This window comes from Coregonus clupeaformis, unplaced genomic scaffold (genome assembly GCF_020615455.1).
Source record: "Coregonus clupeaformis isolate EN_2021a unplaced genomic scaffold, ASM2061545v1 scaf0695, whole genome shotgun sequence".
NCBI lineage: Eukaryota > Metazoa > Chordata > Actinopteri > Salmoniformes > Salmonidae > Coregonus > Coregonus clupeaformis.
In genome coordinates this window covers 61,010-79,471 of record NW_025534150.1, presented here as the reverse complement: position 1 = coordinate 79,471, position 18,462 = coordinate 61,010, and the positions used below count along the sequence as shown (strand labels likewise).

Here is an 18,462-nt window from a genome sequence, read left to right as displayed (position 1 = left end):
GGAAATAAACAAACTGTTAAATATTAGCTTTTGCCTGAAGCTGCAAAAGACTGTTTATAAACAATTGAGTTGAACAAGTAAATATTTGGGCTTATGATGGGCTATGACAATTGGACTAAGTTCATGAGCAATTTATTATAAGTTATACTCTTCAAGAATCAATGGGTGTGTAAATAATTTAGAAGTCAAAACAGAGATTTACCCTTAAAATCAGAGCCGCCGGAAAACGTGTAGAGAAGTGCAATTGGCATGCTGACTGCAGAAATGTCCACCAAAACTGTTGCCAGAGAATTGAATGTTAATTTCTCTACCATAGCCACCTTCAACATTGTTTTAGAGGCCTGCATACTCAGACATGTCACCCATTGAGCATATTTGGGATGCTCTGGATCAACATGTACAAGAGCATGTTCCAGTTCCCGCCAATATCAAGCAACTTCGCTCAGCCATTGAAGAGGATTGGGACAACATTCCACAGGCCACAATCAACAGCATGCGAAGATGTGTTGCACTGCATGAGGCAAATGGTATTCACACTAGATACCGACTGGTTTTCTGATCCACGCCCCTACCTTTTTGTAAGGCGTCTGTGACCAACAGATGCATATCTGTATTCCCAGTCATGTGAAATCCATAGATTAGGGCCTAATGAATTTAGATCCTTATAGGAACTGTAACTCAGTAAAATCTTTGAAATTGTTGCATTTATATTTTTGTTCAGTGTACAGAAGTAAACTTTCAATAGTGAACATACTAGCAATATGCTGGCTACTGTTGGTAGTCTTGTCTACTGTAGCCTGGTAGATATACAGTTGATGTAAAAAAAAGAACTCTAAATGACATGCTTTAGAAACAAAAATGAATGCAATTAATGCAGTGCAATTCTTAGAGTAATGACTTATTGTTCAATTCTATTAAACAGCTTCATAATAACCAAAGGTGGCAGCAGGTTGCCTAGTGGTGATCATTGGGCCAGTAACCGAAAGGTTACTTGTTTGAATCCACGAGCCGACAAGGTGAAACATTTGTCGACGTGCCCTAGATCAAGGCACTTAACTGGTCCAGGGTTGCCGTTAATGGCACATTTTTTATTCACACATACAGTACATGTGTGAAATAGGACAAATAAGCACCCAACTAATTATTTTTTATGTATTATAAATGTAGCCTATTAATAGCTACATATAGAGTGAAAGCATGCCAATCAATAGGCCATGCATTACCCCAATACTTTTAAAAGCTACACCATGTCCGGAAAATTCTGTTTGGGTCAGTCGATTTTTTGCCAACTGGCCCAGTCATGTCAGTGAGAAAAGAAAGTTAGCATTGGACCCTGTCATAGCCTACAAATAGGACCCAGAGTTTTACCCAATCAACTCCAAGCCCCAGAAAACACACTAATTTTGCCACACCACTTTTAGGCTCTGTGGTGCCCCCTCTGCTTTAAATAACTTATGTCTCAAGAGCATAGCGTAACCGTCTTACCCTATCATTAGACAAAATATAAGATTGCATTACTCCATTGTTTATAACTTAACTTGCCTAGTTAAATAAAGGTAAAATAAATAAAAAAAATAACAGGAACATAAACCATGTATAGCTTCAAAATATGTTCAAATGCTGTCAACTACCTTGTCCATTTCCCATCCGAGTAGGCTCATGTATTAGGCTGGGTCACATATAGGGTTAGGGTTAAGGAGCGGTTTCACAGACAGATCTCACTTAGTCCTGGACTATAAATGATTTTGGCTGGAGATGTTCATTGATCTGTTGGCTGGAGATGTTCTTTGATCTTATTTTTTCATCCAGGACTAGGTTTAATCTGTGTCTGGGAAAACCTCTGCATAATATTTAAATGAGTGGAATGGGATGATGTCTTACATGTAAAAACACATGTACATTACCATGTACATTAAATGGGGTTAACCTACTCTAAAGAGTATGTATTAGGCTGTTTGAGAGAAGGTTTCAATCCTAATCAACCCATCTAATGTGAGTACATCTGTTGAAAAGTAGATAAATAAAGCTACAGTACTCAAGCTGCTTATACCGAAAAACATTTAGTGCATAGGTCAAATTAGCTTCTGAATTTCCTGTCTTTTCCAGCTTCAGACAAAAGCTAATATCTAATTTAAAACAGTTTTTGTATTAATTTCTTTCAAGCCAAGACACGTTGAGAGTACCTTGGGCCTTGCAGCTGCGACCATCTAGTTCCAGCAGATATCCATGGTGACAGCGACACAGGAAGGAGCTGTGGGTGTTGAGGCAGGTGTGGCTGCAGACAGCTGGTAGGACCGTGTTACACTCATCAACATCCACACAGGACACACCATTGGACTGGAGCCGGAAGCCTGCAGCACAGATGCACCTCTGTGGGAGACAGAACATGTTACAGCCAAACCTCTGTAGGGCAACACGTTGGGGTTTGTTTTAACTCAACGGTCCAAGGGGTCTTAGGGCTTGTGGCATGGCCTAGGGCGTGTAGTTAGGGCTTGTGGCATGGCCTAGGGCGTGTAGTTAGGGCTTGTGGCATGGCCTAGGGCGTGTAGTTAGGGCTTGTGGCATGGCCTAGGGCGTGTAGTTAGGGCTTGTGGCATGGCCTAGGGCGTGTAGTTAGGGCTTGTGGCATGGCCTAGGGCGTGTAGTTAGGGCTTGTGGCATGGCCTAGGGCGTGTAGTTAGGGCTTGTGGCATGGCCTAGGGCGTGTAGTTAGGGCTTGTGGCATGGCCTAGGGCGTGTAGTTAGGGCTTGTGGCATGGCCTAGGGCGTGTAGTTAGGGCTTGTGGCATGGCCTAGGGCGTGTAGTTAGGGCTTGTGGCATGGCCTAGGGCGTGTAGTTAGGGCGTGGCATGGCCTAGGGCGTGTAGTTAGGGCGTGGCATGGCCTAGGGCGTGTAGTTAGGGCGTGGCATGGCCTAGGGCGTGTAGTTAGGCGTGGCATGGCCTAGGGCGTGTAGTTAGGGCGTGGCATGGCCTAGGGCGTGTAGTTAGGGCGTGGCATGGCCTAGGGCGTGTAGTTAGGGCGTGGCATGGCCTAGGCGTGTAGTTAGGGCGTGGCATGGCCTAGGGCGTGTAGTTAGGGCGTGGCATGGCCTAGGGCGTGTAGTTAGGGCGTGGCATGGCCTAGGCGTGTAGTTAGGGCGTGGCATGGCCTAGGGCGTGTAGTTAGGGCGTGGCATGGCCTAGGGCGTGTAGTTAGGGCGTGGCATGGCCTAGGGCGTGTAGTTAGGGCGTGGCATGGCCTAGGGCGTGTAGTTAGGGCGTGGCATGGCCTAGGGCGTGTAGTTAGGGCGTGGCATGGCCTAGGGCGTGTAGTTAGGGCGTGGCATGGCCTAGGGCGTGTAGTTAGGGCGTGGCATGGCCTAGGGCGTGTAGTTAGGGCGTGGCATGGCCTAGGGCGTGTAGTTAGGGCGTGGCATGGCCTAGGGCGTGTAGTTAGGGCGTGGCATGGCCTAGGGCGTGTAGTTAGGGCGTGGCATGGCCTAGGGCGTGTAGTTAGGCGTGGCATGGCCTAGGGCGTGTAGTTAGGGCGTGGCATGGCCTAGGCGTGTAGTTAGGGCGTGGCATGGCCTAGGGCGTGTAGTTAGGGCGTGGCATGGCCTAGGGCGTGTAGTTAGGGCGTGGCATGGCCTAGGGCGTGTAGTTAGGGCGTGGCATGGCCTAGGGCGTGTAGTTAGGGCGTGGCATGGCCTAGGGCGTGTAGTTAGGGCGTGGCATGGCCTAGGGCGTGTAGTTAGGGCGTGGCATGGCCTAGGGCGTGTAGTTAGGCGTGGCATGGCCTAGGGCGTGTAGTTAGGGCGTGGCATGGCCTAGGGCGTGTAGTTAGGGCGTGGCATGGCCTAGGGCGTGTAGTTAGGCGTGGCATGGCCTAGGGCGTGTAGTTAGGGCGTGGCATGGCCTAGGGCGTGTAGTTAGGGCGTGGCATGGCCTAGGGCGTGTAGTTAGGGCGTGGCATGGCCTAGGGCGTGTAGTTAGGGCGTGGCATGGCCTAGGGCGTGTAGTTAGGGCGTGGCATGGCCTAGGGCGTGTAGTTAGGGCGTGGCATGGCCTAGGGCGTGTAGTTAGGGCGTGGCATGGCCTAGGGCGTGTAGTTAGGCGTGGCATGGCCTAGGCGTGTAGTTAGGGCGTGGCATGGCCTAGGGCGTGTAGTTAGGGCGTGGCATGGCCTAGGGCGTGTAGTTAGGGCGTGGCATGGCCTAGGGCGTGTAGTTAGGCGTGGCATGGCCTAGGCGTGTAGTTAGGGCGTGGCATGGCCTAGGCGTGTAGTTAGGGCGTGGCATGGCCTAGGCGTGTAGTTAGGGCGTGGCATGGCCTAGGGCGTGTAGTTAGGGCGTGGCATGGCCTAGGGCGTGTAGTTAGGGCGTGGCATGGCCTAGGGCGTGTAGTTAGGGCGTGGCATGGGTCATCGTTAGGCCGTGGGTGTGAAAGATTCAGCAGGCTACTGGCATTACACATCTGGCTAAAAGATCACTGTAGCTCTGTTGGAATCACTTTAACAGATAACTGACACCTTCTGGAAACCGAAGATGCTCTACAGGAATGACGGAGTCCATCCAAATCATGTTGGCTCCTAGACTCGGTCCACGTATTTCAAAGCTATGTTGAGACAATGACTTAATGACTCAAGCCCAGCTCAGATAAATATCCCACATTATAATATGTAGCCTAAGAAACAAGGTTCATGAAAGTCGATAACTTGCTAGCAACAGATGACATTCATATTCTGACCATCTCAAACTCACTTAGGCTTTATACATAGTTTGGGCTTTGTCGAGTAAGGCTAAAACTATGTATTTAGATTGTAGTTAGGTATTGTAGGAAGTTATCGTGGGTTGTTGTATGTAATTATTGTAGGTTAGTATTGTATTCGGCTGAGCACGAAGCTAGCTGTATTCGGCTGAAGCTAGAAGCTAGCTGGCTAACCCACCACCTGGACTAGCTGGCGGATAGCTACTGGCAACTATTAGCAACGGTATAGTTGTTTCACGCCTGAGAGTGCCTGTAATTACGCCAGCTGGCTGCCTACAATAGTTACATACAATAATTGCCTACCATTCAGCTGTTTTCTACCATTCAGCTGTTTTCTAACCTCATTGTCTGAACCGTTAACGCTAACTGGTAAACAATAGCTGGAACGACCGAGCGAGCAGACGCGAACTGGCTGAGTCAATTCAGTGGCTAGCTTTGCACTTGGCTAGCTAACAGTAGCTGCTAGGGGTAAGTCATAACCTACATATGTATTTAGATTGTAGTTAGGTATTGTTGGTAGTTATCGTGGGTTGTTGTATGTAATTATTGTAGGTTAGTATTGTATTCGGCGGCGCCGGCGTAGCACGAAGCTAGCTGGCTAACCCTCCACCTGGACTAGCTGGCGAGTAGCAATTAGCAACGGTATAGTTATTTCACGCCTGGGAGTGCCTGTGGTTACGCCAGCTGGCTGCCTACAATGATTACATACAATAATTGCCTACCATTCAGCTGTTTTCTAACCTCATGTCTGAACCGTTAACGTTAGGTAGCAAGTGGCTACTGTGCTTGAAATTTAGCTAGCTTGTTGCTACCTGGATAGCTACTAGTAAACAATAGCTGGAACGACCTAGCGAACAGACGCGAACTGGCTGAGTCAATTCAGTGGCTAGCTTTGCACTTGGCTAGCTAACAGTAGCTGCTAGGGGTAAGTCATAACCTACATTTGTGTTTTGTTTTTTACATATTGATAGCCCGAGTCGTTCAGGGAATTCGGGACATGGGTGACTAGTTAACGTTAGTTTGGCTCTCTCTGTGTGTTCGTGCCGTTCGTGCTGCGCCTAGTTAGCTAGCTGAGTTAGTCTATTCATAGAAAACATTGAACCGCTGTAGTTTACAACAATTATAGTTTCTGAGGTGGAAGTTGGGAGAGTTATATTTGGGAGTTGTGGTGAGGGAGGCCCGCTCTCTCCTTTCCCAGATGTTTAGTTAATTTCATTCCGATCTCCTCTGCATTATTGTAGCCATTTGCTGCAGCCTGTCAACTATGCCTCTGCCTATCCCTGTTCTCTCCTCTCCGCACAGGCTACACAAACGCCTCACACCGCGTGGCTGCTGCCTCTCTAACCTGGTGGTCCCTGCACGCACCACTCACCTGGAGTTCCAGGTCTCAGGCAGCCTCTGGAACTGCCGTTCTGCTGCCAACAAGGCAGACTTCATCCCAGCCTATGCTACCCTCCAATCCCTCGACTTCTTGGCGCTGACGGAAACATGGATTACCACTGAAAACACTGCTACTCCTACTGCTCTCTCCTCGTCTGACCATGTGTTCTCGCATACCCCGAGAGCATCTGGTCAGCGGGGTGGTGGCACAGGAATCCTCATATCTCCCAAGTGGACATTCTCAAATGTTCCCCTAACCCATCTGTCTATCTCCTCATTTGAATTCCATGCTGTCACAGTCACTAGCCCATTTAGGCTTAATATCCTTGTCATCTATCGCCCTCCAGGTTCCCTTGGAGAGTTCATCAATGAGCTTGACGCCTTGATAAGCTCCTTTCCTGAGGATGGCTCACCCCTCACAGTTTTGGGGGATTTCAACCTCCCTACGTCTACATTTGACTCATTTTTCTCTGCCTCCTTCTTTCCACTCCTCTCCTCTTTTGACCTCACCCTCTCACCGTCCCCCCCTACTCACAAGGCAGGCAATACGCTTGACCTCATCTTTACTAGATGCTGCTCTTCTACTAATCTCACTGCAACTCCCCTCCATGTCTCCGACCACTACTTTGTATCCTTTTCTCTCTCGCTCTCCTCCAACACTACTCACTCTGCCCCTACACAGATGGTAATGCGCCGCCGCAACCTTCGCTCTCTCTCTCCCACTACTCTCTCCTCTTCCATCCTATCATCTCTTCCCTCTGCTCAATCCTTCTCCCTCCAATCTCCTGATTCTGCCTCCTCAACCCTCCTCTCCTCCCTTTCTGCATCCTTTGACTCTCTGTGTCCCCTATCCTCCCGGCCGGCTCGGTCCTCCCCTCCAGCTCCGTGGCTTGATGACTCATTGCGAGCTCACAGAACAGAGCTCCGGGCAGCGGAGTGGAAATGGAAGAAAACTAAACTCCCTGCCGACCTGGCATCTTTTCACTCCCTCCTCTCTATATTTTCTTCATCTGTTTCTGCTGCTAAGGCCACTTTCTACCACTAAATTCCAAGCATCTGCCTCTAACCCTAGGAAGCTCTTTGCCACATTCTCCTCCCTGCTGAATCCCCCCCTCCCTCCCGATGACTTCGTCAACCACTTTGAAAAGAAGGTTGACGACATCCGATCCTTGTTTGTTAAGTCTAATGACACTGCTGGTCCTGCTCACACTGCCCTACCCTATGCTTTGACTTCTTTCTCCCCTCTCTCTCCAGATAAAATCTTGCGACTTGTGACTGCAGGCCGCCCAACAACCTGCCCGCTTGACCCCATCCCCTCCTCTCTTCTCCAGACCATCTCCGGTGACCTTCTCCCCTACCTCACCTCGCTGATCAACTCATCCTTGACCGCTGGCCATGTCCCTTCCGTCTTCAAGAGAGCGAGAGTTGCACCCCTTCTCAAAAAACCAACACTCGATCCCACTGATGTCAACAACTACAGACCAGTATCCCTTCTTTCTTTTCTTTCCAAAACTATTGAGCGTGCCGTCTTTAGCCAACTCTCTTGCTATCTCTCTCAGAATGACCTTCTTGATCCAAACCAGTCAGGTTTCAGGACTGGTCATTCAACTGAGACTGCTCTTCTCTGTGTCACGGAGGCTCTCCGCACTGCTAAAGCTAACTCTCTCTCCTCTGCTCTTGTCCTTCTAGACCTGTCTGCTGCCTTTGATACTGTGAACCATCAGATCCTCCTCTCCACCCTCTCCGAGCTGGGCATCTCCGGCGCGGCTCACTCCTGGATTGCGTCCTACCTGACCGGTCGCTCCTACCAAGTGGCGTGGCGAGAAGCTGTCTCCGCATCACGTGCTCTCACCACTGGTGTCCCCCAGGGCTCAGTTATAGGCCCTCTCCTATTCTCCCTATACACCAAGTCACTTGGCTCTGTCATATCCTCACATGGCCTCTCCTATCATTGCTACGCTGACGATACACAACTAATCTTCTCCTTTCCCCCTTCTGATAACCAGGTGGCGAATCGCATCTCTGCATGTCTGGCAGACATATCAGTATGGATGACGGATCACCACCTCAAGCTGAACCTTGGCAAGACGGAGCTGCTCTTCCTCCCGGGGAAGGACTGCCCATTCCATGATCTCGCCATCACGGTTGACAACTCCGTTGTGTCCTCCTCCCAGAGTGCGAAGAGCCTTGGCGTGACCCTGGACAACACCATGTCGTTCTCCGCTAACATCAAGGCAGTGACCCGATCCTGCAGGTTCATGCTCTACAACATTCGGAGTGTACGACCCTGCCTTACACAGGAAGCGGCACAGGTCCTAATCCAGGCACTTGTCATCTCCCGTCTGGATTACGGGTGGCGCAGTGGTCTAAGGCACTGCATTGCAGTGCTAGCTGTGCCACTAGAGATCCTGGTTCGAATCCAGGCTCTGTCGTAGCTGGCCGCGACCGGGAGAACCATGGGGCGGCGCGCAATTGGCCCAGCGTCGTCCAGGGTAGGGGAGGGAATGGCCGGCAGGGATGTAGCTCAGTTGATAGAGCATGGTGTTTGCAACGCCAGGGTTGTGGGTTCGATTCCCACGGGGGTAAGATTTTTTTTAAATGTATGCACTAACTGTAAGTCGCTCTGGATAAGAGCGTCTGCTAAATGACTAAAATCTAAATGCAATTACTGCAACTCGCTGTTGGCTGGGCTCCCTGCCTGTGCCATTAAACCCCTACAGCTCATCCAGAATGCCACAGCCCGTCTGGTGTTCAACCTTCCCAAGTTCTCTCACGTCACCCCGCTCCTCCGCACACTCCACTGGCTTCCAGTTGAAGCTCGCATCTGCTACAAGACCATGGTGCTTGCCTACGGAGCTGTGAGGGGAACGGCACCTCCGTACCTTCAGGCTCTGATCAGTCCCTACACCCAAACGAGGGCATTGCGTTCATCCACCTCTGGCCTGCTGGCCCCCCTACCTCTGCGGAAGCACAGTTCCCGCTCAGCCCAGTCAAAACTGTTCGATGCTCTGCCACCCCAATGGTGGAACAAGCTCCCTCACGACGCCAGGACAGCGGAGTCACTCACCACCTTCCGGAGACACTTGAAACCCCACCTCTTTAAGGAATACCTGGGATAGGATAAAGTAATCCTTCAACCCCCCCTTACCCCACCCCAAAGAAAGAAAAAAAAACATATTGTGAAGTGGTTATCCCACTGGCTATAAGGTGAATGCACCAATTTGTAAGTCGCTCTGGATAAGAGCGTCTGCTAAATGACGTAAATGTAAATGTAATGTACTAACCGGTCCATAAGGGGTGCTGACACAGTGCTGGTCACATTGGGGGGTCCCAGGGCTGGAGCAGTTCTTGATGAAACAGCCATGCCCCTCATCAGATCCATCAGGACAGTTGATGATGTGGTCACACAGCACAGAATGGTCCACACACTCTCCACTACCACACTGGTACAGCTGGTTGGAGCACTTCACCTGGCCACCTGCAGTACAACAACAGACTGGTCCACACACTCTCCACTACCACAGCTGGTTGGAGCACGTCACCTGGCCACCTACAAATGTAACCATAACCCTTTATTTGTGTAAGCTCACATCCGGCCTCGTCACTGTGGTCCTCACAGTCCTTCTGTCCATCACACCTCCAGGTCGCAGGGATACACTGACTCCTAGAGACACAGCTCCACTGGGACTCCCCACACCTCACTGGAGACACCTTACAGTTCTGAAACCACAACACCAATTTAAAGGCTAAATATACAGACCAATGGAAAACGTTTCAAGCATGTTATTTCAACTCTTGCTTTAGGAAGAGAAGTACTGTAGTTGACCAAGAATGTAGAGTTAAGGTAAACAGGATAGTGCGAGATTGTCAACTAACCTAATACTAGTTTGTATTGGTTTGCGAAACTACCTTCCTTAATACTGGTCGCAGAGCCAAAAAGAGTATCCATGAGTTCATCTGGCTGAGGGGAAGTAGGTTTGCACAGTCCTTTTAAAGTGAAGGTTAATGTTAGATGGGTTCCTCACCCTCTCATCTGAACCGTCCTGGCAGTCCTCTTCCCCATCACACAGCCACTCCTTCACCAGACATTCATGGCTGTTTGTGCAGCGGCGCTCCGGGGGACAGTGGGGGGGTTTGGCACAGCCCGCCTCATCAGAATGGTCTCTACAGTCAGCATGGCCGTCACAACGGAGACCCTCAGACACACACTGACCACTACTGCACTGATACTGCTGCTGACCACACAGCTTTGCCACTGGGAGGTGAGAGAGGAGACGGCGGAAACAGGAGCGTGATGGTGGCAAAGAACAAAGTAGAAACATGTTACAATGGAAATGGGTTGTGAACGTGGAATCGCGTTACAATGGAAATTGATTGTGAACAACTTGGAAACACGTTACCACGAAAATGGGTTCTGAACAATGTGGAAAGTCGTTACAATGGAAATGGGTTCTGAACAACGTGGAAAGTCGTTACAATGGAAATGGGTTCTGAACAACGTGGAAAGTCGTTACAATGGAAATGGGTTCTGAACAACGTGGAAAGTCGTTACAATGGAAATGGGTTCTGAACAACGTGGAAAGTCATTACAATGGAAATGGGTTCTGAACAACGTGGAAAGTCGTTACAATGGAAATGGGTTCTGAACAACGTGGAAAGTCGTTACAATGGAAATGTGTTTTTAGAGATGAGGCTCATACCACAGCCTTCCTCATCAGAGCCGTCCACACAGTCTCCCTCTCCGTCACAGAGGAAGGTTTCTGGGATACAGCGGCTCTTGTTGTCACAGCGATGGCTGCAGCTCTTGGTGGGCTTGAAGCAGTCCATTTCATCAGAGCGGTCCTGACACTGGGCCTTCCCATCACACACCTGCTGCTGGTCGATACACTTTTTCCCATGAGCACACTGGAACTGACCTGAGAGGAAGGAACCAATGAGATCACTGGCACTGAACTTAGGACGTTGACATAAAGGGATGGATTTGTACTGGAACGGGCTACTTATGATTAAACCAGATCAAGAGGTAAGCTTCTGACCTGCTTTGCAGAGCAGCTCACAGTCCTGTTCATCTGATCCATCCGTACAGTCCACCTCTCCATCACAAACATGGCTGTGCAGGACACACTCTCTCCCATCCTTACACAGTCTAGAGCCCATACGACACTTCAGCGGCGCTGCCTGGGATGTTGGCGCAGCTATCGTTGGACAGCCAACCTCATCGGAGCCGTCATTGCAATGAGAGCGTCCGTCACAAACCAGACTCCTCTCAATACACCTCCTCCTGTCCTTACATCGGAACTCACCTGGGAGACACACATAGGAGGGACCATGAAGAAAGCTAAGAGGGTTTAAGGGGTTTTCTGGGGGGCAAAGAGGTAACAAATATCAGAAAGCTTTCATATATTTACCGCCGTTTGGACATTTAGTAATGCAGGACTCCTCATCAAAACCATCAGGACAGTCTTTCCATGCATCACACAGCTGAGTTTGGGAGATGCACAATGTTGAACCCCGACACATCACTGATGGACTAGTACAGGTCTGAACCAGAGTTGGCTGGACAGGAGGAAGGGCCTTGTTAGAATCTAGGGAGAGAGGTTACATTAGATTCATTTAAAGAGATTCTCCTCCTCATCCTTCTGTGCCAACTGTCCCAGTGAGTCAGCAGTGTCTCACCACAGCCTTCCTCATCAGAGCCATCCACACAGTCTCCCTCTCCGTCACAGAGGAAGGTTTCCTGGGATACAGCGGCTCTTGTTGTCACAGCGATGGCTGCAGCTCTTGGTGGGCTTGAAGCAGTCCATTTCATCAGAGCGGTCCTGACACTGGGCCTTCCCATCACACACCTGCTGCTGGTCGATACACTTTTTCCCATGAGCACACTGGAACTGACCTGAGAGGAAGGAACCAATGAGATCACTGGCACTGAACTTAGGACGTTGACATAAAGGGATGGATTTGTACTGGAACGGGCTACTTATGATTAAACCAGATCAAGAGGTAAGCTTCTGACCTGCTTTGCAGAGCAGCTCACAGTCCTGTTCATCTGATCCATCCGTACAGTCCACCTCTCCATCACAAACATGGCTGTGCAGGACACACTCTCTCCCATCCTTACACAGTCTAGAGCCCATACGACACTTCAGCGGCGCTGCCTGGGATGTTGGCGCAGCTATCGTTGGACAGCCAACCTCATCGGAGCCGTCATTGCAATGAGAGCGTCCGTCACAAACCAGACTCCTCTCAATACACCTCCTCCTGTCCTTACATCGGAACTCACCTGGGAGACACACATAGGAGGGACCATGAAGAAAGCTAAGAGGGTTTAAGGGGTTTTCTGGGGGGCAAAGAGGTAACAAATATCAGAAAGCTTTCATATATTTACCGCCGTTTGGACATTTAGTAATGCAGGACTCCTCATCAAAACCATCAGGACAGTCTCTCCATGCATCACACAGCTGAGTTTGGGAGATGCACAATGTTGAACTCCGACACATCACTGATGGACTGGTACAAACTGGCTGAGCAGGAAGAATATCTGGACTGGTTGTAGTTGGAGCTAAATTAGAGGTAGTAACTGGAATTGGAGACCCTGTAGGGAGAGAATGTTACCAAGATAATGGAAAGGAAAGCACAAGCCTTTTACAGACTACCCAGAACAAGTCTAATGAACTGTTAGAAGTTTCCGAAAAGATAATTTGAAAATTCTCATTTTTAAGCTATTTTCCGTCCAGCACTAGACTTAATCCTTGTCCATGAAACCACTCCTTATATTAGAACTTAATTGATAGAATTTGGTGACCTCACTGCTGGCCCGGTGGCAGCCATTTTTATAGTCATCTTTAAGAGCACTGTTAACCTATGTTAGCACATGGGGAAATTACAAGTGTCAAAGTTACAATGGCAACCAACTTTTCTGCAAAGTACAAAGACAAAACGATTCATGAGGCGTTGTGAAGACTGTCACATTGTTGGTTTGGACCCTAATGAGACAAGATTAAGCTAGTTCTTGATCATTCTGACTCACCAACAATCACCTACCCTGACATTGTGAACTCTATACTTTATTCACAACACAATAACTGCATCCACCTGCCAAGAGTTCAAAGCCTACAAGTCGGTGCAATCGTAGCCACAACTACATTGACTGTGGATGGGTGAGCAATGTAACGTTAGAGCATTTACCACCAGAACCAAGCAATGAGGACCACATTCTGGTCACTGCATAAGGAGGCAAGTGTTAGCTAGCTAGCTGCCTTGTAACATTAACCGAGTAGCTACAGATTGTAACTGAACGTTTATTTACGGGGAGTCTAGCGGTCTAGTTGTTTAGCTTATCTGGAAGCGTGACGTCGGCGACGTGGCTGGTTTTCTTTTTGTAGTCCGTGATTGTCTGTAGACCCTGCCACATACGTCTTGTGTGTGAGCCGTTGAATTGCGACTCCACTTTGTCTGTATACTGATGTTTAGCCAGTTTAATTGCCTTGCGGAGTGAGTAGCTATACTGTTTGTATTCTGCCATATTCCCAGTCACCTTGCCATGGTTAAATGGGGTGGTTCGTGCTTTCAGTTTTGCGAATGCTGCCATCTATCCACGGTTTCTGGTTAGGGTAGGTTTTAATAGTCACAATGGGCACATCACCTATACACTTCCTGATAGACGAATACACTGAAGCGGTGACTGGGTTTAAAATATTTTTCGCAAGCTACCCGGAACATATCTCAGTCCGCGTGATCAAAACAATCTTGAAGCGTGGATTCCGATTGGTCAGACCAGCGTTGAATAGTCCTTAGCATGGGTAGTCCCGTGTAGCTCAGTTGGTAGAGCATGGCGTTTGCAACGCCAGGGTTGTGGGTTTGATTCCCACGGGGGGCCAGTATGAAAATGTATGCACTCACTATAACTAAGTCGCTCTGGATAAGAGCATCTGCTAAATGACGTAAATGTAATGTACTTCCTGTTTGAGTTTCTGCCTATAGGAAGGGAGGAGCAAAATATAGTCGTGGTCAGATTTGCCGAAAGGAGGGCGGGGGAGGGCCTTTTAACGATCCCGGAAGTTTGAATAGCAATGGTTGAGGATTTTAGCAGCGCGAGTACAACAGTCGATATGTTTATAGAACTTTGGCAGTCTAGTCCTCAATTTTGCTTTGATAAAATCAACGGCTACAATAAACGCAGCCTCAGGATGTGGTTTCCAGTTTGCATAAAGTCCAGTGAAGTTATTTGAGGGCCATCATGGTATTGGCTTGAGGGGGGGGGATATACACGGCCGTGACTATAAATGAAGAAAATTATCTTGGGAGATAGTACGGTCGGAATTTGATTGTGAGGTATTCTAGGTTGGGTGAACAAAAGGACTTGAGTTCCTGTATGTTACTACAATTACACCATGAGTCGTTAATCATGAAACCTCCACCCTTCTGCTTCCCGGAGAGATATTCATTCCTGTCTGCGCAATGAACTGATCTGGTTGGACTGATTTCGCCAAAATATCCCCAGAGAGCCATGTTTCCGTGAAACAAAGTATGTTACAAGCCTTGATGTCTCTCTGGAAAGAAATCCTTGCCCGGAGTTCGTCGAGCTTGTATAATACATAAAACAAAATACCGCAAAGTTTCCTAAGAGCTAGTCGCGAGGCCGCCATCTTCGTCGGCGCCCGGATCACTTAAGTAACAGCCGACCTTTGTCACTGCGGATATTCCTATGGCGGGTTGGGATTCGTTGACCTTAACAGAAAGTGGTATATTCCCTTCTCCGGTGATGTAGCCTCCCGAAATCAAAATGTGCCATTCCAAAATATAAATAGAAGCCTTCTACAAATTCTCATCTAACCAACCATGTATAGGTTAATCCAAGTTTCCGTGTGGCCTTGAAAAGTGTTAATTTAAAACAGCCCCTGATCTATTGATTTCAGTGTGATATCGATGGAAGTGATTTAAAAAAGTATTGCTTTACACTTGCCTCGTTGGCGACCCACTTGAGTCAAAATGAAAAAGTGTTGGGTTCCACTTCCTGTTTTTGTTATCCCCTATCAAAATGCTACATCCCAAAATATAGCGGACTGTTCCGAAGGTTGTCCTTTAATAAGTGATGTAGAAATATATCCAGTTTCCATGTGGTTTTTGAGTTGTGGTAGTTTCAACATCGCATATAATCTCCCCCCCCCCTCAATAATCGATGAGTGATTAATTGCCAATTGACACGTTTTTTTTGGTGCATGTGCAGTTTATAAGGTACTCCTAAAAAAAATATGTCATATGATTACTATTGTTGCACAGTAAATTTTACAATATATCAAGAACCTTCTCTGCATATTAGTTGATTTTGACAGGCTATTTATCATTATGTCTTGTTAACAGGAAGCAGCGACAGCATAATTTTTAACTTACGTTTTATGAATATAATGTCAACATTAATTTCCAATGGTATTGTACTTAATAAGTTAACGTGCTGCATTCGATTTATTTTGATAAACCCCCCCCCCCAAAAAAAACATTACAAGAATATTGACGTCTTGATTTTGTCATAAGTAACGGTTAGCAAAATTAGGTAATTTGAGAAACCACACTTTCTTTAACCGCAATGTCAACATGTTTTTACATGGCATTGTAGATTTGAGATGTATTTTGACAATGCGCTTAATCACGATACAAAAATTGCAGAAAGGTTAACTTGAGTTAACTGATTAACTCTGACAGCCCTGCAAAAAAACATTGGAAAACATTTGCCACATTGTTGACCATGTACTGTAAATGGCCGTTCTGTCCGGCTCCCCATTGTTGGGACATCATGCCATTTTCTGAATAACGTCAGACACTTAGTCGATTTAGAAAAACGTTCTGACTGACCAAGGTGGAAACAGTCAGAAATCAGACTCACCACAGTCCTGTTCATCTGATCCATCCGTACAGTCCACCTCTCCATCACAAACATGGCTGTGCAGGACACACTCTCTCCCATCCTTACACAGTCTAGAGCCCATACGACACTTCAGCGGCGCTGCCTGGGATGTTGGCGCAGCTATCGTTGGACAGCCAACCTCATCGGAGCCGTCATTGCAATGAGAGCGTCCGTCACAAACCAGACTCCTCTCAATACACCTCCTCCTGTCCTTACATCGGAACTCACCTGGGAGACACACATAGGAGGGACCATGAAGAAAGCTAAGAGGGTTTAAGGGGTTTTCTGGGGGCAAAGAGGTAACAAATATCAGAAAGCTTTCATATATTTACCGCCGTTTGGACATTTAGTAATGCAGGACTCCTCATCAAAACCATCAGGACAGTCTTTCCATGCATCACACAGCTGAGTTTGGGAGATGCACAATGTTGAACCCCGACACATCACTGATGGACTAGTACAGGTCTGAACCAGAGTTGGCTGGACAGGAGGAAGGGCCTTGTTAGAATCTAGGGAGAGAGGTTACATTAGATTCATTTAAAGAGATTCTCCTCCTCATCCTTCTGTGCCAACTGTCCCAGTGAGTCAGCAGTGTCTCACCACAGCCTTCCTCATCAGAGCCATCCACACAGTCTCCCTCTCCGTCACAGAGGAAGGTTTCTGGGATACAGCGGCTCTTGTTGTCACAGCGATGGCTGCAGCTCTTGGTGGGCTTGAAGCAGTCCATTTCATCAGAGCGGTCCTGACACTGGGCCTTCCCATCACACACCTGCTGCTGGTCGATACACTTTTTCCCATGAGCACACTGGAACTGACCTGAGAGGAAGGAACCAATGAGATCACTGGCACTGAACTTAGGACGTTGACATAAAGGGATGGATTTGTACTGGAACGGGCTACTTATGATTAAACCAGATCAAGAGGTAAGCTTCTGACCTGCTTTGCAGAGCAGCTCACAGTCCTGTTCATCTGATCCATCCGTACAGTCCACCTCTCCATCACAAACATGGCTGTGCAGGACACACTCTCTCCCATCCTTACACAGTCTAGAGCCCATACGACACTTCAGCGGCGCTGCCTGGGATGTTGGCGCAGCTATCGTTGGACAGCCAACCTCACCGGAGCCGTCATTGCAATGAGAGCGTCCGTCACAAACCAGACTCCTCTCAATACACCTCCTCCTGTCCTTACATCGGAACTCACCTGGGAGACACACATAGGAGGGACCATGAAGAAAGCTAAGAGGGTTTAAGGGGTTTTCTGGGGGGCAAAGAGGTAACAAATATCAGAAAGCTTTCATATATTTACCGCCGTTTGGACATTTAGTAATGCAGGACTCCTCATCAAAACCATCAGGACAGTCTTTCCATGCATCACACAGCTGAGTTTGGGAGATGCACAATGTTGAACCCCGACACATCACTGATGGACTAGTACAGGTCTGAACCAGAGTTGGCTGGACAGGAGGAAGGGCCTTGTTAGAATCTAGGGAGAGAGGTTACATTAGATTCATTTAAAGAGATTCTCCTCCTCATCCTTCTGTGCCAACTGTCCCAGTGAGTCAGCAGTGTCTCACCACAGCCTTCCTCATCAGAGCCATCCACACAGTCTCCCTCTCCGTCACAGAGGAAGGTTTTGGGATACAGCGGCTCTTGTTGTCACAGCGATGGCTGCAGCTCTTGGTGGGCTTGAAGCAGTCCATTTCATCAGAGCGGTCCTGACACTGGGCCTTCCCATCACACACCTGCTGCTGGTCGATACACTTTTTCCCATGAGCACACTGGAACTGACCTGAGAGGAAGGAACCAATGAGATCACTGGCACTGAACTTAGGACGTTGACATAAAGGGATGGATTTGTACTGGAACGGGCTACTTATGATTAAACCAGATCAAGAGGTAAGCTTCTGACCTGCTTTGCAGAGCAGCTCACAGTCCTGTTCATCTGATCCATCCGTACAGTCCACCTCTCCATCACAAACATGGCTGTGCAGGACACACTCTCTCCCATCCTTACACAGTCTAGAGCCCATACGACACTTCAGCGGCGCTGCCTGGGATGTTGGCGCAGCTATCGTTGGACAGCCAACCTCATCGGAGCCGTCATTGCAATGAGAGCGTCCGTCACAAACCAGACTCCTCTCAATACACCTCCTCCTGTCCTTACATCGGAACTCACCTGGGAGACACACATAGGAGGGACCATGAAGAAAGCTAAGAGGGTTTAAGGGGTTTTCTGGGGGGCAAAGAGGTAACAAATATCAGAAAGCTTTCATATATTTACCGCCGTTTGGACATTTAGTAATGCAGGACTCCTCATCAAAACCATCAGGACAGTCTCTCCATGCATCACACAGCTGAGTTTGGGAGATGCACAATGTTGAACCCCGACACATCACTGATGGACTAGTACAGGTCTGAACCAGAGTTGGCT

The 18,462-nt window shown here is 48.3% G+C and overlaps 1 protein-coding gene across 1 annotated transcript in view; it reads right to left on the bottom strand.

Moving 5' to 3' along the window:
• The window catches only part of si:dkey-88l16.3 (low-density lipoprotein receptor-related protein 2), a 111,344-nt gene extending 93,684 nt beyond the window's left edge, over positions 1-17,660 (bottom strand). Inside the window, 17 exon segments of the mRNA XM_045216369.1 lie at positions 2,184-2,370; positions 9,413-9,606; positions 9,719-9,848; positions 10,154-10,383; positions 10,829-11,044; positions 11,165-11,431; positions 11,537-11,713; positions 11,805-11,865; positions 11,867-12,021; positions 12,142-12,408; positions 12,514-12,720; positions 16,009-16,257; positions 16,362-16,538; positions 16,630-16,845; positions 16,966-17,232; positions 17,338-17,514; positions 17,606-17,660. Coding sequence (XP_045072304.1) covers positions 2,184-2,370; positions 9,413-9,606; positions 9,719-9,848; positions 10,154-10,383; positions 10,829-11,044; positions 11,165-11,431; positions 11,537-11,713; positions 11,805-11,865; positions 11,867-12,021; positions 12,142-12,408; positions 12,514-12,720; positions 16,009-16,257; positions 16,362-16,538; positions 16,630-16,845; positions 16,966-17,232; positions 17,338-17,449 — 3,112 coding nt within the window. The 5' untranslated portion in view covers positions 17,450-17,514; positions 17,606-17,660.
• Positions 17,661-18,462: the final 802 nt, after the last annotated feature.